At 40.9% G+C, this 18,477-nt stretch overlaps 1 protein-coding gene across 5 annotated transcripts in view; it reads left to right on the top strand.

The window, feature by feature from the left end:
• The window catches only part of LOC126336381 (KICSTOR subunit 2-like), a 61,952-nt gene that overhangs the window by 32,524 nt on the left and 10,951 nt on the right, over nt 1-18,477 (top strand). For all 5 annotated transcript variants that reach the window (XM_049999997.1, XM_049999998.1, XM_049999995.1 and 2 more), the window contains exon 7: nt 11,760-11,922. In XM_049999997.1, the coding sequence (XP_049855954.1) occupies nt 11,760-11,922 (163 nt within the window). The remainder of the gene's footprint in view (nt 1-11,759; nt 11,923-18,477) is intronic.

Here is an 18,477-nt window from a genome sequence, read left to right as displayed (position 1 = left end):
ATTTTATTTGATGAAATAAAATCACACAGCAAGCACGCTCCGCAACAGTGAAAGTAATCATTTTGACTATGCGCTATGCTGGCACTCCTGATAGCGGAGTGGGGTACTGATGCACTATGTGAATGAAACTTAAGGTTGTTTCATACAAAATGACACATCTACCAAATCTGTAAATTAGCTCAATAAATATCTATATCATTCCAAAGTTGCACTTTTTGACTCACATTGTGTAAGTCACAATATATCAGTCAACAGAAATGTGTATTTCTAACTTCGCCAGTGCCGGTCCAAAGCCCGGATCCAAAAGAAGGATGGGAAATATGTACTTTATTTCATCAAGTTATGCATGGCACATTATTTCTGCATACAACAGAGCTCACTCCTACAGATGATTCTATATCGTGTGAAGTCACAACCATTAAATGGTTTATAAGGAATGCTATACTTAATTCAAGGGAGCAGTTTTGCAACATAGAGAGAAGTACACAGATTGAAACTATTAAATGATATTATAATTTCAAAGGGAAGAAAGTAAATACGAAAGATGGATTTAGTTTGGACAGTAGTAGAGTAAATTCTCAGGCAAGAAAAATACAAATCCAGTTTATGGAAACAGCTGTTTGTAGAGCTCATAAATTTAAATTCTCACACTACACTCTGTGATCATCATCTCCCATTTGACATCCATCACTGGATAAAGGCTGTATCAAGACTTTATCTTGCATTACAGGCTTCAGCTACCTGCATCCGTGATGCATCTGCAAATTTCAGTCTCATCTGCACTCCTTCCATTAGGTTGTCATTTGAGTCTTTTCTTATCTTGTGGAGTCCACTATAGTCCAGTCAATAAACACCAAAATGGGTTTACAGAATGATATTTTCACTCTGCAGTGGAGTGTGCACCATATGAAGCTTCCTAGCAGATTAAAACTGTGTGCTGGTCCGAAACTCGTACTCGGGACCTTTGCCTTTCACAGGCAAGTGCTTGTAGAGCACTTGTCTGCAAAAGGGAAAGGTCTTGAATTCGAGCCTTGATCCGGCACACAGTTTTAATCTGCCAGGAAGTTTCACCAAAATGGGTTGATTGGGGCAAAAATTGTGTAGTCGCTAATTTCTGTACAGTGGTAGGGGAGAGAGTCATGAACAGCACACTAAAAATCCGAACTAGCAGAGTGTGAGTGTGGGAATGATGGTGGTGGTGGCTACTTAAAAATCACTTATGTTTTTCTTGAATATCTCGAAGACTGTGGCTTCTGGTGAAAATATTTCTCCATACAAAATTAAAACTGGATTATTCTTTATTCTCTAGGACTAATAGTGTCCGCATTGCAAGGGATTGAAAAATCACAGAGTATTCAAAGTAACTTTTGTTAGTATAAAATTGATGTTTATCATTCAGTGAAGTGTAACAGAACAGATATTAAATATATAATACATCTTAGTGCAGGAGAATGGTATTAAGGATAAACTGTTTTCTAAGGATGTGACAGGTTGGAGGAGTCTTTGGGGAGGAGAGCAGATATGGGGAAAAGATTGTGTTTCACACTTCCTTCCTTTGTAAGTCTGCAAACTGGAGAGGAAGCTGGCAATTCCCCACTCTCTGTATCCCACTATATCATAAAAGCCATTACAGGGTATTTCACCCTTCTGCAACTCACCTTATGAATCACTGACAATAGTGTGTACAGAGACTACAGGAGGTGGTGGTTATTTTGTACATAGTGTGTTAACCCTATATTAAGTACAGATGTATAGAGTTATAATACTAAAGCAAGGAGAGCATACAGATAGAATCTACATAAATGTATGCAGACTGTTCCATACTGCTAGAGGGAAGACTCATTCTTAGTCATCCTGTATGGCAGCTGTAGCGTTCTCCTGGTAAAGGCAACTTCCCCACCACAAACCTTTTGGAGCTATTTTCAGTTTATTAATGTGTAGTTATTTGCGGTTGTTAAATTACATAGTTATACAGATTGTGGTACAAATGATTACACAAAAGCTAACAAATGGTATAAGATTATACAAAAGGTCAGTATGGTTGTATGACATAAATTTCAATTTCTTTGATCAGAATCACATTTATAATAATAGAGAATCATACTTTTTCATTATGTAGGAATTCATTTATGCTATAGGATGCTTTCTCTTTCAACCATGTCTCTACCACCATTTTAAATCTATTCTCATGCAATTCTCTCGTTCCGTGTGATGTATTGTTATAAAATGTTTTGCCAGCATGTAAAAAATTATTTTGGATTTTACTCAAACGTGTCCAAGGAATGTCTAATAAGTTCCTATTTCTGGTTTCATATGAGTGCACATCTGATCTGCTTTCATACATGTGGGCATTCTCTTTGGCATGCATAAGTGCTTTAAGTATGTATAGACTGGGAACTGTAAGAATTTTGTGCTCACTGAAGTACTGTCTGCAAGAAGTTAAATTGCTTTTATGTAAAATATCTTCCTATGAACAATAACAGAGAAGGGCTTAATTTGTAAGTGTAATGTTGTCAGTGACCTGTGTAGTGTCGTTGGGAAAGAGACTGGGTTAATGGTAAATGTGGCACCTTGCTACCATCTGTCATTGACAACGTATTGCAAAGCCAAGTATCTGTGTTGTAGTCACTTAGTGATGAATTAATGAATGACCAAAAAGCTACTACACTTCTCTCTATTGTTTTACTACTAGACTGCACAAACCTCCTCAATTCAAGAACAGAGTATTTGACTGTTTTCTGGAGATTGTCTTAAATGGTTAATTATGTCATTTTATGCTCCTAACATGGTCTGTTTTCCTCTTGAATTTCCATATTCTTTTATAAAAATGGAATTTGAATGCCCGTTAAATGCTCCTTTCAGATCATGTGATGCCGGTGGCATCAGTGGCTAGTTCGCTGCTCGTACTGTCATAAAGATAATTCACAGTAATGTCTTGTTTTGGAATTTATGTTTCAGAAAATTGGTTACGAATGGTGTTAGTACAATGCTGCACAAATGTATCCATAAAAACTCCTGAAAAAGTGTTCTTGAGTGTTTCAGAGGATGAGAAGATGTGTAAAATGTTACTGTATTGTACTGTCAAATTGCTACCACATCGATGCACAACTTCACTGACTTCATTAAAAATGTGTTGCACTGTGAAGTTAACATTACTGTACCTCCATATATGCTTTCCCATTGTACAAGAAAGGATAGCGTCATTTAATGAAATTAAACTGTTAGTGAAAATTGCTTTACCCAGCTTCACATAAATTATTCAGTAGCTCAGTAGTTTGAGTGGTAAACCATCGAATTTTACAAGACGGTGTCCATAAATCACTGGTTTGAATCCAACCTGAAAGAGTATTTTAACTTATTTGTGAAACGACTTCACAGTCCTCTCATTTGAAAACCAAATCACAATTACATAACTTCACTACACCAACCAAAACAGAATATTATTGTGTTTTACAAGCTGTTACATAAGCTTTCATTTGCAGTCACTGTTCACACACGTCAAATTCAAAAAGATATTTTGTATTGCATGTGATCACACACTTTTTACTTTATTAGAAACAATGTTTTTTTATCTTTGTAATGTCCAGCTGATATCCCAATTGTTTAAACTTTTGAAATTTCATCATCTTGCATAAAGATTTCATCATCTTGCTTCAAACACTGTCATTAGTTTACACTCACAAACATCAGAGACCTTATGTTTGTGATATCTGCATGCTGTGCTTGCTTTACATCTCTTTGTGTAGAAAACATCATCATTATACATCTCATTGTATTGTGGGCGTATGATGATATCTTCACTACCAGTAATGCTTTCCAAAAAAAGTGATTTGTTTGTTTGGAAAGTAAATGCATTTATCCTCTGCTGTCCATTTCCCAGACAAAGATTAATGTGAAGTCATAAATAATACAACTTGCCATCGAAACAGCTACTACAGACTGTTCTTGCTAACTCAATTTTCGTGTTTCATGTAAAACTTTTAAAAAGGTATGACCCTCCCAGGATTCAAACATTTGACCTCAATATCTGTCGTTAGATGCGCCACCCATTGCACCACTGAATACCTTGTCAGACCGGTATTTCTGCTGAGTGTCTTCTACGTACAAAATCAGAACTGAGATTTGCCAAGAATAATTTTATTGTACTTTGGGTCATAGCTCATGACTGATAGTTGACAATATAGTTATAATTGCAAAAGTTCTACAATTCCATGGTTTCTAGTGAGTTTAATGACGTTGCAGGGAACAGGGAAAAGAATGTCTGTCATTGCACATGTTGCCACTGTAAATGGGTGGAGCATAAACACATCAATTTTTGCGGGGTTTCCACACTCAGCATTCACAAAATTCCTTTATGTTATTACTTAAAAATTGTAATTGTGTTTTCCATCACAAAATAGCTGAACTGTTTGCTGAAAAAGTAGTAAATACCTTGCAACTTCGGCTAACAATCCTATAATGTTTGTATGGCTTCGTCTTACTCCTAGTCTTTGACATCACCAGAGCATCAGCCAATAACAGAGCCATACTCGATGTTAACAAATTTCTCTTCTTCAGAAACACTTTCCTTGCCATTGCCAGTCTACATTTTATATCCTCTCTACTTTGACCATCATCGGTTATTTTGCTCCCCAAATAGCAAAACTCCTTTACTACTTTAAGTGTCTCATTTCCTAATCTAATTCCCTCAGCATCACCCGACATAATTCGACTACATTCCATTATCCTTGTTTTGCTTTTGTTGATGTTCATCTTATATCCTCCTTTCAAGACACTGTCCATTCTGTTCAACTGCTCTTCCAAGTCCTTTGCTGTCTCTGACAGAATTACAATGTCATCGGCGAACCTCAAAGTTTTAATTTCTTCTCCATGGATTTTAATACCTACTCTGAATTTTTCTTTTGTTTCCTTTACTGCTTGCTCAATATACAGATTGAATAACATTGGGGAGAGGCTACAACCCTGTCTCACTCCCTTCCCAACTACTGCTTCCCTTTCATGTCCCTCAACTCTTATAACTGCCATCTGGTTTCTGTACAAATTGTAAATAGCCCTTTGCTCCCTGTATTTTACCCCTGCCACCTTCAGAACTTGAAAGAGAGTATTCAAGTCAACATTGTCAAAAGCTTTCTCTAAGTCTACAAATGCCAGAAACGTAGGTTGGCCTTTCCTTAATCTTCCTTCTAAGATAAGTCGTAGGGTCAGTATTGCCTCTCGTGTTCCAACATATCTACGGAATCCAAACTGAGGTACCTAAGGTCGGCTCCTACCAGTTTTTCCATTCGTCTGTAAAGAATTCACGTTAGTATTATGCAGCTGTTACTTATTAAACTGATAGTTCGGTAATTTTCACATCTCTCAACACCTTCTTTCTTTGGGATTGGAATTATTATATTCTTCTTGATGTCTGAGTGTATTTTGCCTGTCTCATACATCTTTTTCACCAGGTGGTAGAGTTTAGTCAGGACTGGCTCTCCCAAGGCTGTCAGTAGTTCTAATGGAATGTTGTCTACTCCGGGGGCCTTGGTTCGACTCAGGTCTCTCTGTGCTCTGTCAAACTCTTCACGCAGTATCATATATCCGATTTAATCGTCATCTACATCCTCTTCCATTTCCGTACTATTGCCCTCAAGTACATCGCCCTTGTATATACCCTGTATATGCTCCTTCCCCTTTTCTGCTTTCCCTTCTTTGCTTAGAACTGGGTTTCTATCTGAGCTCTTGATATTCATACAAGTGGTTCTCTTTTCTCCAAAGGTCTCTTTAATTTTCCTGTAGGCAGTATCTATCTTACCCCTAGTGAGATAACCCTCTACATCCTTACATTTGCCCTCTAGCCATCCCTGCTTAGCCATTTTGCACTTCCTGTCGATCTCATTTTTGAGACGTTTGTATTCCTTTTTTCCTGCTTCATTTACTGCATTTTTATATTTTCTCCTTTCATCAATTAAATTCAATATTTCTTCTGTTACCCAAGGATTTCTACTGGCCCTCGTCTTTTTACCTACTTGATCCTCTGCTGCCTTCACTACTTCATCCCTCAAAGCTATCCATTTTTCTTCTACTGTATTTCTTTCCCCCATTCCTGTCAATCATTCCCTTATGCTCTCCCTGAAACTCTGTACAACCTCTGGTTTAGTCAATTTATCCAGGTCCCATATCCTTAAATTCCCACCTTTTTGCAGTTTCTTCAGTTTTAATCTATAGTTCATAAACAATAGATTGTGATCAGAGTCCACACCTGCCCCTGGAAATGTCTTACAATTTAAAACCTGGTTCCTAAATCTCTGTCTTAGCATTATATGATCTATCTGATACCTTCTAGTATGTCCACACTTCTTCCATGTATACAACCTTCTTTTATGATTCTTGAACCAAGTGTTAGCTATGATTAAGTTATGCTCTGTGCAAAATTCTACCAGGTGGCTTCCTCTTTCATTTATTACCCCCAATCCATATTCACCTACTACATTTCCTTCTTTTCCTTTTCCTACTATCGAATTCCAGTCACCCATGACTATTAAATTTTCATCTCCCTTGACTATCTGAATAAGTTCTTTTATCTTATCATACATTTCATCAATTTCTTCATCATCTGCAGAGCTAAGGAGGGAGGCGAATGACCACAATCCGTTGACCCACCTTGCTTCATACTTCAACTCCCTCCTCCCAATTCCCCTATTAGTGTGAAGCAGTCATTGAAGTGAAGCACAATTTGTTGAGCAGCATGTTCAGCAGCTGGGTGGTCCAACTGTCTCTTCACCACAGTTTGTTGGTTGCAATTCATGCAGACATAAAGTGTGTTGGTTGTCATGCCCACATGTTTCTGTTGAACACATCAGACCAGTAATTTAATGATGTAAATTTTCTTTGCATTGATCATTTGTAGGGATGAAATGTTTCATAGGAAGCATCCTGAAATTAGCTGATATAATTGTATCTGTTTGCTTAGCGAGTCATTCTTCGTGTTTCTTCGTATGTTAGCTCTCTGAAAAATGACTTTGCTAATTCTTCTTTTATGTAATGAATAGTGTTAATGCTTCTTTTATGTTTTGAATAGTGATTCATATAGCCTAATATATAAATTGAATGAACTTCACAAGCAGCAGTTTGAAAATAGATTGACTGCGTAACAGAAGCAGTATATACACTCCTGGAAATGGAAAAAAGAACACATTGACACCGGTGTGTCAGACCCACCATACTTGCTCCGGACACTGCGAGGGGGCTGTACAAGCAATGATCACACGCACGGCACAGCGGACACACCAGGAACCGCGGTGTTGGCCGTCGAATGGCGCTAGCTGCGCAGCATTTGTGCACCGCCGCCGTCAGTGTCAGCCAGTTTGCCGTGGCATACAGAGCTCCATCGCAGTCTTTAACACTGGTAGCATTCCGCGACAGCGTGGACGTGAACCTTATGTGCAGTTGACGGACTTTGAGCGAGGGCGTATAGTGGGCATGCGGGAGGCCGGGTGGACGTACCGCAGAATTGCTCAACACGTGGGGCGTGAGGTCTCCACAGTACATCGATGTTGTCGCCAGCGGTTGGCGGAAGGTGCACGTGCCCGTCGACCTGGGACCGGACCGCAGCGAAGCACGGATGCACGCCAAGACCATAGGATCCTACGCAGTGCCGTAGGGGACCGCACCGCCACTTCCCAGCAAATTAGGGACACTGTTGTTCCTCGGGTATCGGCGAGGAGCATTCGCAACCGTCTCCATGAAACTGGGCTATGGTCCCGCACACCGTTAGGCCGTCTTCCACTCACGCCCCAACATCGTGCAGCCCGCCTCCAGTGGTGTCGCGACAGGCGTGAATGGAGGGACGAATGGAGACGTGTCGTCTTCAGCGATAAGAGTCGCTTCTGCCTTGGTGCCAATGATGGTCGTATGCGTGTTTGGCGCCGTGCAGGTGAGCGCCACAATCAGGACTGCATACGACCGAGGCACACAGGGCCAACACCCGGCATCATGGTGTGGGGAGCGATCTCCTACACTGGCCGTACACCTATGGTGATCGTCGAGGGGACACTGAATAGTGCACGGTACATCCAAACCGTCATCGAACCCATCGTTCTACCATTCCTAGACCGGCAAGGGAACTTGCTGTTCCAACAGGACAATGCATGTCCGCATGTATCCCGTGCCACCCAACGTGCTCTAGAAGGTGTAAGTCAACTACCCTGGCCAGCAAGATCTCCGGACCTGTCCCCCATTGAGCATGTTTGGGACTGGATGAAGTGTCGTCTCACGCGGTCTGCACGTCCAGCACGAACGCTGGTCCAACTGAGGCGCCAGGTGGAAATGGCATGGCAAGCCGTTCCACGGGACTACATCCAGCATCTCTACGATCGTCTCCATGGGAGAATAGCAGCCTGCATTGCTGCGAAAGGTGGATATACACTGTACTAGTGCCGACATTGTGCATGCTCTGTTGCCTGTGTCTATGTGCCTGTGGTTCTGTCAGTGTGATCATGTGATGTATCTGACCCCAGGAATGTGTCAATAAAGTTTCCCGTTCCTGGGACAATGAATTCATGGTGTTGTTATTTCAATTTCCAGGAGTGTATTTATGCTTTCTGTGATTACAGTATTCAGATACTGTATCAGTGTTTGTTTTTTTTCTTTTTGTGAGTAGGCAGGTGACTTCTGTGCATAGGAATTGAGATATTCTATGTGGAGGACACAAAGTTAATTCATAGTTCATGGTGTGATGTAGCAATAAATTGACAAAGCAGCACACTATGAAATTAAACTGTGAACATCATTGTTGCCCTGCCTTATCTGCATGAAAAGTTTATATGCTTTTTAAGAATGCTGGGTTCGGCATATTCCAGTGGAGTGTGCCTGCATAGTAGTAATTGGTGCTAATTTGTTGGGTTGTTACTGACAATAACTATAATATAGATTGTACTGTAGTGTTTTCATGATGCATCCCCCTATTTATCTTTTCTTCTCTAAAACAAGGCACTGCCCATTTCCTTCTTTATTTGTGTCACATTCCCGCCTTCATCATCTTTGGCACCATCACAAATGTCTTTGCAGTGTCATCTTACTCCATTTTTCCCCACTTTATTTTATTGATTTGGAGCAGTCTTTTTTTTCTCAACTTCTTCAAGATTTTCACATACTTTTTTGTTCTGCCACACTCTAATTACTTCATAAGACAGTTCCTGTCAACTACAGTATTATGTAAAGGATGGATTGCAGCCCATTATATAGACGGTCAGTCGCAGACACGCACAACATAAAGATTTCTATACATTTAAGCTTCCTTCTTCTGAAGTAGAAAACATACACACAGTCACAATTTACACACACATGATCACTGCCTCTGGCCACTGAGGGTGCATCTGGCCACTGTGGCCAGAGATAATGGTCTCGTGTGTTTGAGTTGTGTTTGTGTGAATTTAAGGTGTGTGTGTTTTCTGCTTTAGAAGGACATTCTTGTCTGAGTGCTTAAATATATAGCAATCTTTTTCTTCTGCATGTTTGTGACTGTGTCTTCTCGATATGGTGAGTAGCAAACTGTTCTTTTCATAATATTGTCATTCGTCCATCCTGGATTTTCCATTGTTTGATTTTTTCATTATCAACTCTTGTTTTTAATACATCTGAAAATGAGTGTGTAATATTTTAAAACAGGTGTAGTGAACAATAGACATGAAACTTCCTGGTAAACTGTGTGCCAGACTGAGACTCGAACTCAGAACCTTTGCCTTTCGTAGGCAAGAGCTCAACCAACTGAGGTACTCAAGCAGTGACTCACAACCCTTCCTCGCAGCTTTACTTCCGCCAGTATCTTGTCTCCTACCTTCCTGCAGAGTGGAAATCTCATTGCGGAAACATCCCCCAGGCTGTGGCTAAGCCATATCGCCATATCATTTCTTTCAGGGGTACTAGTTTTGCAGGAGAACTTGTGTGAAGTTTGGAAGGTAGGGGATGAGGTACTGGCAGAAGTAAAGCTGTGATGACGAGTTGTGACTTGTGTTTGGATAGTTCAGTTGATAGAGCACACTTGCCCATGAAAGGCAAAGGTCCCAATTTCGAGTCTTAGTCAAGCACACAGTTTTAATCTGCCAGGAAGTTTCATATCGGCGCACACTCTGTTGCAGAGTGAGAATCTTATTCTGAAACAGTATACATGTTTCCTTTGTACTGATTTAATGTCACAAAAAAGACTGGAAAATCCATGTTTGTAATCAGATTTACTTACTGTGGCACCTCATACTAAGTTAATGTTAGCCATACTCGGCTTTTTGCATGTAGATGCGCACTAGGGTACGTTATCAGTCAGGTGCTTGTGGCTTTCGTGATGGAGTAGGAGTTAGCTGTGGGTTAATGTTCAAATGTGTGTGAAATCTTATGGGGCTTCACTGCTAAGGTCATCAGTCCAACACTACTTAACCTAAATTATCCTAAGGACAAACACACACAGCCATACCCAGGGAGGACTCGAACCTCCGCCAGGACCAGCCGCACAGTCCTTGACTGCAGCACCTTAGACAGCTCTGCTAATCTTGCGACGCTGTGGGTTAATGGCGAGTGTCTTGTATGGATATAATCTTATAAACTTCATTTTGAATAAGTCACTATAGAAGGCACTCCGTGGTTTAGTGATTAGAGAAACCAACTGCAGTTGATACTCTGGCCAGTCCTGTCACTCTGTTTCCCATCTATTCATGCCTGTTCATCTCAGTAATGACATACGGGGAGATAGCAGTGACCTTGAGTAGATATGTGACTTACATCAAAGTATCACTTTAATTCTGATTTTCTGAGTGCTCCTCAAACTATATGACAAATCCGCGTACCGGAGAAAGTTGTGTAAAGCAACGAAAGCATCTTTTTCTTCCTACAAAAGCATCATAGGGGCAGATTCATAAAATTCCCAGGTAAAACAGCACAACAGCCAGTTAAGTTCTGTTCGTGTACTCATTGAGGTAACAACTTCCTCCACTCCTAGGAGGGGACATTTATATGTACTATGTTGTCATTCACAGTGAGCTGCTTTGCTTGGATTCTTAATTATTTTGCAGTTTGCGGGTGATAAGGTATGCTTTGTCCACAACTGGTAAGTGAGAAGTAATTTTAAATGCAAGATAAATTCTGAATGGCTTGATATCCAGCTCATTGTAAATGGTGAGGCCCCATCATCAAAATTTTAGAATTGTCTCACTAAATTCTGTGCTGAAACTAAGCAAGGGCTCATCCTATAAACACTCCAATGCAAATACAATGGATTTGTGGTGTAATGCATTCATTATTTTCAAATAAGGAAAGTTAAGTCACTTCAGAGATGATACAGCCATAATCAAGTCAGGACCAAATGAGTATAAAATTGTGATAGACATGACCTGTCCGTCTTCTTTTTTTCCAGGCACTACAAGCTATTCATGACCTTCTGTATTCTTATCTTAAGGTTCCTTAGATGTGACAGCCAGCAGAATTTTGAATTGAAATTGGCACATGAATCTCACTGAGATGACAGAACTGAGATTGATGCCCTTCACTTACAACTGAAGTCGATATTCACATAGACAGTTTTCTCTCTGAAAACTGTAAAGCTTGTTATTGTAGGTCACTCCTTGAACTTCTGAAGCGTCATTTATCTTTGGAAAATTGTGCATGCTACTCTGTGAGAGAACATTTTCTTGTGGAATCCACCAAATAATATCTTCTATAAAAGATCCTAGTTTATGTTATATTTTTCTGTTTTAGTTAAAGCAGTAATCATTTTTTATTGAATGTTTCAGAATTCATAATTTCCAGAGGCGTTATGATGCAGCTGCTGTCACTCTGTTGTTTGATGCTACAGGTGTGGAAGATTTCAAAGGCTCAGGCTACCATCATCCAAATAAACCTCTTGATCCTCCAACTGGTATTGACTGCTACCAAATAATTTTCAGTCATCCGGCTGTAAGTTAATTGTTTTTTTTTTTCTAATATGTTATTTATAATACAGTAGAACATGATTTTTGTCATAGTGTATATTTTTCCTCGCAAATGATCCAGATCCTTGCTATCAAGAACAGCAAATGAGAACTTTTCTGAGCAGCGTGGCTTTCTTACTGTCCTTATACTGACCTCGGTTTACGTAGATTGTATCATTGCTTACTGTCCTTCCTATCCTATCCTGTCTCTGTTTCCCTCTCAATTCACTTATTTTTTTGTTTAGTCTCACTTCTATATATTGCAGCTTTTTTTGCCATCTTACCTTCTCTTGGGTGCTTCTCCTCCATTTACTTCTTGTTTTTCTTTCTTCCACTGTCTTGTCAAAAATTGACACAGTAAGATGGCTCTTGTGAGCAAATATTCCTTTGTAAAATTAAAACAGCAACAAACCACTGCAGTAGTAAGAATGCAGCATGTTGTAAAAGTAATTTTTCCATATAACATCTTCTCATGCTTCCTGTTAATTGTTTAAACTGTCACAAGCTTTCTACCAAATACTCCTGACAGCTGCAGTGCCTTCGGATATACTGAAACTGCAGCTTTGACATTACTGGTGTCCCAGCATCATCATATGTAGCATATGTTGCTTCTACTACCACCCCACCCTTGACACAAAAAATGTCCTTGACTTTGTGATGGTCACATTATAATCATCTTTGATGATACGATGGCATTCTTTATGAATGTACCTATCTAAGGTTCTTTGGACTCGGTGTTCCATTTCTTTGCAAGTGATTGGTCAAGCTACTTAGGCACTATTTTATACCTTCTTCTTCCCTTTTAACCCTCCAGTGCCCAGTTTCATGATCATTTTGATGGCATTGCAGTGGGTATCCTGTTACGTTAGAGATTAGATGTACTTTTCGTTCAAATTGCTCCGTACTGAGTAGATCCTCTGCAATGTGGAATATATAAGAAAAGAAGAATACATAACAAATATTTACAAAATAAGAACAGATATGCTAACGTGCCTTCCACAGGTCCCAAATGAAATTCCCCTTGTGGATGTGGGAAAACCAACAACAACAACAACAACAACAACAACAACTTAAACAAATTTACATTTAAAAGGATATAAAACTTGTCACCAATTATGGCTTCAAAGAAGATATTGCCTTAGACAGAAATGTGAGAAGCTCCTGGAACATCTTTGTAGCATCAACAGTCACATCCAATTCTCTAGGAAGATAGAAAAAGATGGTACTTGCTTTTCCTCAGTGTCCTCATCCACCTCAAATGCATGATGCATGCCTTGGTCACAGCAAGTACAGATAGCCATTGCACACTATTCTGTTCTTGCATACTCACAACCATCATCACCCAGCACAGAAGTGCACTGTGGTATAGATCATGGTACATATGCAAGAACCAGATCCCAGCACGGAAGTGCACTGTGATATACATTAAGATACACCATGCAAGAATCAGATCAGCCAATGAAAACTTCCCATTTAGCTGATCTGCTTACAGAGTGTCTTTAGGATCAGTGCTACAACAGTCACAAAATTAATTATGTTCTTGTATCATGGTTCTGACAAGGTGGCAAGGAAAGCATATAATAATGTTGACCCACAAGTACAGTGAAAGAAACACTTTATTGGTAAACACACAAAAACACACACACACACACACACACACACTGGTAAAAACAGTTCATAGCTGAGATGTGAAACAGGAAGTAAGATCCATTTCTGGTAGAATGAAAATGTCCCTCACTGTTGTCCAGCACTATGTCCTCGGTCGGTGTGTGTTCAGTCAGTATACCAGAGGCTAGTCGAGGTTAGTGTCTATCTCGGTCAGTTGCAGGATGGTTGGTGTCTTTATTGTAGTCGTGGGTTGATGCCTGGTCTATGATCTTGGTGGCACTGAAGACGGCTGCTGAAGATGCAACCTATAGATCAGCTGCAGGGGACAGCTGGAGTTGAGCCTGCAGGCATGAATGGTGTCAGCTAGTAGCTGTGAGCATCTTAAGTGATCTGATGGAGGGATTTACTTGCGGTGTCATGTGGACGCACAAAATATAATGTCTTGTGGAGCCTGCTGGAGTCCGGCATGCAGACAGAGTGATGAGTTGCTGTTGTCTGGTGTGTACATAGAGAGGTGTGTTGCTGTTGTCATCTACCACTCTTCGTAAGCCAGCAGTGTGTATGACCAGAATTGGGATTGTTGTTTGTGTTTGGCTTTGGTGGAGGATGCCTATGGGTATGGCAACCTACCAGCCACGGATGTGTCCTTTGGTGGTACTGGCCAGGCAACTGTGCGGATACTACAGATATCAAGTAGTAAAAATAATAATGACCTCAATGAGAAGCAGCAGCAGAATTTTACATTTCTGCCATTGTATGGCTAAAATTAACCCCCTTCTGAAGAGAGACAAAATTAAACAGTCTTCATCTATCCATCAAAATTCTGCAAGCTACTGAAATGAGTAAAAGGTGCAACATGTATCAAAATGTGTGGGTAGAAAATCTTACATCAGACGAACAGTGGGAACGATGAAACAGAATCAAAAGGACCATTAGAACTGTGATCACCTGCACTATTGTAAAAAATTACTATTGTTGAGCATGTTTTGGAAAACATTCACAGGATCAAATTTGATGAGCAGTATTGTGGCCCTTCATTAACTGCTTTTGGTACATTGCATCTCTTCTAGCCTGTTTGCATGCCATGACAGATGAGCATTGTCCTGTTTAGAAGTGGCACAACTATTCTGTTGCATGAGAATTAACTCATGAAGATACAGGATGTCTGTGATGTACGATTGTGACATCAGAGTTCCATCAATTGCTACCAGCTATGACCTGAAATCATACCTGATGGCTCCCACCCATGATGCCAGCAGTGACATCATCTCTCTCCAAAACATTGGAAGGCTGGGATGTTTCCCCAGACTCGACCATACTAACAAATGACAGTCATCTGGGGTAGTACAGAATTGTAAGTCACCACCGAACAGAGTGCAGTACCATTCATCAGCAATCCATGCTTCCCAGTCACTGCACCACTACATATGTAGCCACTTCTATCGTGGTGTTAATGGCAGACTACATGTGGGACAATAATTCCCTGGCCTGGCTGCTGCTAATCACATACCAATGGTGTGGGATACATGTTTCAGAGACTTCATTTCTTGTTTTCAGATGGCATGCACAAATGTTAAGGGGTTGCAGTGAGCTTGGTGCACAATATGGAAATCTTCCCTTATGGTGGCCAGAGACACTCGATAGTAATTTTGACGATGAGTATGCCTGTGCGCATGCTTACATGCACTCCAGCATCAGACCACTGTCACATATGAATGCCGCACAAATCTGAATAGAGCAAGATTCCACCAGGTGACCACATGAAGACCCACAGTGTGGCCTCTATAAAGCTGCCAGGTGCTGGTTATGTTGTCTTACATGAATAGGTGGCACCTCTGTGTCCTTCCCAATGATTCCTCAACATTTAACATTGTTCTTACCCCTTCTGTGCACTACCAGCCTGCTAACAGCACTAAACATGAACAAGACTAATTTGCTCTGGTAAGTGTTCTATTGGCAGAGAGGATTGCAACTCTGATCTTGTACATACCTGCCAATGGTGTATACATGTACAAAGCGAAACAATGGGAAGTACAGGTTGGAATATCAACAACTATCAAAAGGATAGATTGCTACTCACTGTGAAAATGGTACATTGAATTGCAGATAGGCGCAATGAAAAGACTGTTACATACTGAGCTTTGGGCCGTTGCCTTTGTCAGAAAAGAAAGGAAGACACACAGACATTCACACAAGCAGGTACACCACACGCACTCATGACCACTACTTCTAGCTAGGCTGGAACTGTTGTGTTGAAAGGAAACAGCAGCCCAGAATGAGGCAGGAAGGGGGGAGGGAAAGCACGAGTACTGGTGGGGGGGAGAAGGGTGCTGCCTGGTTGAGCCTGCAGGGGCCAGAATGTGGCACCAGGACAGGGCTGTAAGGCACAGCATCAGGACGCTGTGTGAGTGAGGGGGGGGGGGGGGGGGGAGAGTAGTAGAGCTGGGAAAGGCTATTGGTTGCATTGGCAGAGAGCGGTGCTCATTGAGGGTGATAGGATGTGAATTGAGAGGAGTTGATAGAACAGAGGGGATGGAAACTGTCGGGTGAAGCAGGTGGACACATTAGGTTAAATTGAGGCAAGGATAATTTCAAGTGCAGAGAATATGTTGTAAATATAATTCCTATCTGCACAGTTCAGTGAAGCTGGTGGTGGAAAGGAGGATCCAGATGGCTCAGGTTGTGAATCAATTGTTGACGTGACTGTGTTTACAGGTGGCCTGGCCTCTGATGGGATAGGATAAGCCTGTGACAGGACTGGATTAGGAAATGCTGGGTAGCTAAATTGGGCAGGTCTTTCACCTGGGTCCCCTATAGGATATGATCTCTGTCGCAAAGGAATTGGGACTGGGAGTGGCACAAGGATGGATTAGGCTGTTGTGTAGGTTGGATGGATAATGGAAAACCATTAGAAGAGCAGTTGGAAGGATCTTGGGTAGGATGCCCCTCATTTTGGGACATGATGATAGGTAATCAGAGCACTGACATAGGATGTGGTTCAGTTATTCCAGCCCAGAGTGGTATTGGGTGGTGAAGGGGCACTCTTTTGTAGCTGGTTCTTGGGGTAACGGGAGGAATGGAGGTATGTTGAGGTATGGCATGGGAAATCTGTTTGTGGACTAGGTTTGAGTATTTGCCTTCTGTGAAGACCGTTTTGAGGCCTTCAGCATACTGGGCAACGGAGTTCTTGTCATTGCAGATATGCCATTCTTGGGTAGCCAGGGTGCATGGTAGGGATTTTGTGGTGTGAAGGGATGGCAGTTGTCAAGATGTAGGTATAGTTAATACAGTGAGTAGCAGTCCATCCTTTTCGTAATTGTTGTGTCCCACGTTACATTGACATCCACCTATGTCTTCTAGATGTTTCACTTTTTTGTCAGGCAGTGTATTTTTGCTTTGATAATAGTTTGTAAATATTATTCATCTGAGAAATATTATAGAACATATCTAAAAACAAAGATGATGTGACTTACCAAACAAAAGCACTGGCAGGTCGATAGACACACAAACAAACACACAAAATTCAAGCTTTCGCAACCAACGATTGCTTCTTCAGGAAAGAGAGAAGGAGAGGGAAAGACAAAAGGATGTGGGTTTTAAGGGAGAGGGTAAGGAGTCATTCCATTCCCGGGAGCGGAAAGACTCACCTTAGGGGGAAAAAAGGACAGGTATACACTCGCACACACACATATATCCATCCGCATATACACAGACACAAGCAGACATTTGTAAAGGCAAAGAGTTTGGGCAGAGATGTCAGTCGAGGCGGAAGTACAGAGGCAAAGATGTTGAAAGACAGGTGAGGTATGAGCGGCAGCAGGCGTGGCGGATAACGGGAAGAGAGGATATTCTGAAGGGCATTACCTGTCTTTCAACAATATCTTTGCCTCTGTACTTCCGCCTCAACTGACATCTCTGCCCAAATTCTTTCCCTTTACAAATGTCTGCTTGTGTCTGTGTATGTGCGGATGGATATGTGTGTGTGTGCGAGTGTATACCTGTCCTTTTTTCCCCCTAAGGTAAGTCTTTCCGTTCCCAGGATTGGAATGACTCCTTACCCTCTCCCTTAAAACCCACATCCTTTCGTCTTTCCCTCTCCTTCCCTCTTTCCTGAAGAAGCAACCGTTGGTTGCGAAAGCTTTAATTTTGTGTGTATGTTTGTGTTTGTTTGTGTGTCTATCGACCTGCCAGCGCTTTTGTTTGGTAAGTCACATAATCTTTGTTTTTAGATATATTTTTCCCACGTGGAATGTTTCCCTCTATTATAAACATTATAGAACCTTAGATATTACAATATTCTTGTCTTGAAGATAATTCACAACACAGAGCATTGTCTTATGTTCTCAAATCAGGGCCAAGGTGTCCTCAAAGAGTTGAATTTCATGTATGTATATGGAAATAGAAAATGTTGTAGAGGTGAGATGTATTGTGATTTGTACAAGGAAATACTCTTATATTATAAACAAAAGTGAGGAAATCCAACCACTCATCTGCAACTGATTGATGGCGGGTGCATAGACACGTGCAAGAAAAAAAGAAAAGAAAGAAAGAAAAGGCAACACTCATCTGTTGCTGATTAATGTGTAACACTTGGAAATGCATTATGCTATGTTGAAGCAGCTTCAGGTGAATGATCTTTCCTTAATTTTGTTTAGGGCTATTCTGTACCAAGTGGTCAAATTTCAGAAAAAGTTCCCACATCACCATCACGGATTTCGTTGAAATTTTGTGTGAACTTTTACTCATGTTCCCAATGAACATTGGTAAAGTTTTACTTTTGCCAATTTAATACACGCAGAGATAGAGTAATTTTTTTGACTCCATAATGCAGCTATCAACAGCACACCCCCGAGTTTTCGGCAGCTTCAGACATAATATCTCTGGCAGTATTTTCTTGAAAGACACAAAATTAGGTATCTTGCACAACTTAAGT

The sequence above is a fragment of the Schistocerca gregaria genome, chromosome 2 (assembly GCF_023897955.1).
Source record: "Schistocerca gregaria isolate iqSchGreg1 chromosome 2, iqSchGreg1.2, whole genome shotgun sequence".
NCBI lineage: Eukaryota > Metazoa > Arthropoda > Insecta > Orthoptera > Acrididae > Schistocerca > Schistocerca gregaria.
The sequence above is the reverse complement of the archived record's forward strand: the minus strand, read 5'-3'. Positions and strand labels throughout refer to the sequence as shown.